This window comes from Echinops telfairi, unplaced genomic scaffold (genome assembly GCF_000313985.2).
Source record: "Echinops telfairi isolate 266 unplaced genomic scaffold, ASM31398v2 ScPeMD7_655;HRSCAF=1070, whole genome shotgun sequence".
NCBI classification, from domain to species: domain Eukaryota; kingdom Metazoa; phylum Chordata; class Mammalia; order Afrosoricida; family Tenrecidae; genus Echinops; species Echinops telfairi.
In genome coordinates, this window is record NW_022104553.1 from 29,670,313 (window position 1) to 29,672,776 (window position 2,464).

General features: G+C 50.7%; 1 protein-coding gene across 3 annotated transcripts in view; it reads right to left on the reverse strand.

Annotated features, from left to right (window-relative positions):
* Positions 1-371: 371 nt before the first annotated feature.
* The window catches only part of HNRNPUL1 (heterogeneous nuclear ribonucleoprotein U like 1), a 26,910-nt gene continuing 24,817 nt past the window's right edge, over positions 372-2,464 (reverse strand). For all 3 annotated transcript variants that reach the window (XM_045292983.1, XM_004710345.2, XM_045292984.1), the window contains exons 14-15: positions 1,351-1,542; positions 372-934 (exon numbers count right to left, since the gene is read on the reverse strand). In XM_045292983.1, coding sequence (XP_045148918.1) covers positions 818-934; positions 1,351-1,542 — 309 coding nt within the window. In that variant the 3' untranslated portion in view covers positions 372-817. The remainder of the gene's footprint in view (positions 935-1,350; positions 1,543-2,464) is intronic.

Sequence of the window (2,464 nt, forward strand, 5' to 3'; positions counted from 1 at the left end):
TCTCTCCAAATACAAAAAGCAGTTACACTTCAACTCAACACAGAGACCTGTGTGCAGTTCTGGGGACTGAGACAATGTATAAAAGGGTTACAGGTAAAGGTCATCTTGTGGTTTGTTGTGTGAGTTCATGTGGTTTTGTTTCCAGGGGGGTGGCTCTTCCTCAGTTGCATGAACCCAGCAGATGGTTACCTTGATGAAAGAGTAACAGCCCACCCACAGTAAAAACGGACAAATTCTGAAAATTAAAAAAAAAAAACAAACAAACCCCAAACAAACAAAAGCATAATTACAAAAAAAAACACCCCAAAACAAAAACAAAACCCCCACTCTCACTCCTCCCTCCACATTTTTACTTTTTAAAACTCATGGGCTGTGTTTTTTTGCTTTTTTTTAATAAAGTTTCTGATTTTTTTTTTAATCCTGAAAAGTAGACAGTAAAACAGCTCCTGGAAGAATTTACAATAAACTTCATGAGGGTCTGGGAAGCTGGGGGGCTGGGACGACTGGATGGGAGGGTGCCCACCCCAGTCCCCAGAGCTTCAAGGTATGACTGTGGGAGGAGGGCCTCTTTAGTCAAAAAGGGAGGAGGGAGAGGAGGGAGGACGTGGGAGCAAACAGAAAATGAAAGATCCTTGCTGCCTGTAGACTCCAGGGGGGGGGAAGAAGCAGCCCCTGGTGGAAGGCAGCCCTGGGACGGCCTCACCCCAGTACCCTGGCCCACCCGGTGGGGGCGGCGGAGGCCCGGTGGGCAGGGGCTGGTGTCAGAGGCCCTTGGGCGGACAGGCAGGGCGATGGGGCAGCAGGGGGGAGCCCCCGGCTACTGTGTGCTCGTGCCGCCCTGTGTACTCCCGGAGTAGCTCCCATAGTCGTAGTTCCCGTAGTAGGGCGGCCACTGGCCCTGGTTCTGGTAGTACTGGTTCCACTGCTGGGCATACTGGGGAGAGAGACGGGCCGGGGGAGGTCAGGCAGATGGAGCACTGGGCTGGGCCTCCTCAGACCCACCCCCACCTAGGGAAGAGTCGATGGTGGCTGACAGATAGGTCCCCACCGACAGAAACTATGGAGGACCAGTGACTGACACGGTGTCACCCAGAGGGCAGATGGGGATGGCTTACCTGGTGTCCTGGAAGGCACAGTGAGATGACAGATTCAAAACACCGCCACCCACAACCCCCAAACCCTGGAGAAGTATATGCATATCACGCCCACCCACAGCATAGCTGGACCCCAGCTATGAGGCCAGCAGGCTGTCATCTTTCCAAAGAGAAATTGGTACTCAAGCCTGGGGAAAAAAACCCAGGTGGGCCCTTAAAATCTCCCCACCCAATAGGGTCCCCACCTGGCACCTACCTGATGATACTGGTTATAGGTCGGCTGAGGGTAGGTCTGTGCGGTGGGGGGTGGCGGTGGGGTGTAGGGGGCTGGGGTGTACCCGCCGTAGCTCCCGTAGTTGTAGGCAGGCGGTGGTGGTGGTGGAGGGGGAGGGGCCGAGTAGGCCTGGGCGTAACCTCCCTGGCTGTAGGGTGGCTGGGTGTAGCTCGGCTGCAGAGGGGGGATAAACAAACAAAATATCATAAGCAAATGTGAAGAAAGCTGATGGTGCCCGGCTGTCAAAAGATAAGAGCCTGGGGTCCTATAGGCTTGAAGATAAACAAGCGGCCATCTAACTGAGAAACAACAAAGCCCACATGGGAGAAGCACACCAGCCTGTGCGATCACAAGGCATTGAAGAGATCAGGTATCAGGCATCAAAGAACAAAGAAATCATAGCATTGTGAGTGAGATTGGGGACCCACAGTCCATCTGTAGCTAACAGGACATCCCCTTGCAGAAGGGTGTAGTGAAGCAACAATGAAACATGTAACTTTCCTCTACTTCTTGAATGCTTCCTCCCACCCCACTATCATGATCCCAATTCCACCTTACAAATCTGGCTAGACCAGAGGATGTACACTGGTACAGATAGGAACTGGAAATTCAGGGAATCCAGAGTGGATGATCCCTTCAGGATCAGTGGTGTGAGTGGTGATACTGGGAGGGTGGAGGGGAGGGGAGGGAGAAAAGGGGAATCGATTACAAGGATCTACATATAACCTCGTCCCTGGGGGACGGACAGTGGAGAAGTGGGTGAAGGAAGATGTCAGACGGTGTAAAATATGACAAAACAGTAATATATAAATGATCAAGGGTTCATGGAGGAGTGGGGAGTGGGGAGTGAGGGGAAAATGAGGAATTACTACCAAGGGCTCAAGTAGAAAGCAAATGTTTTGAGAACGATGAGGGCAACCAATGTACAAAATTTCTTGACAAAATGGATGTATGTGTGGATTTTTTTTTTTTAATCATTTTATTAGGGGCTCATATAACTCTTATCACAATCCATACATACATCAATTGTGTAAAGCACATTTATACATTCATTGCCCTCATCATTCTCAAAACATTTCCTCTCCACTTAAGCCCC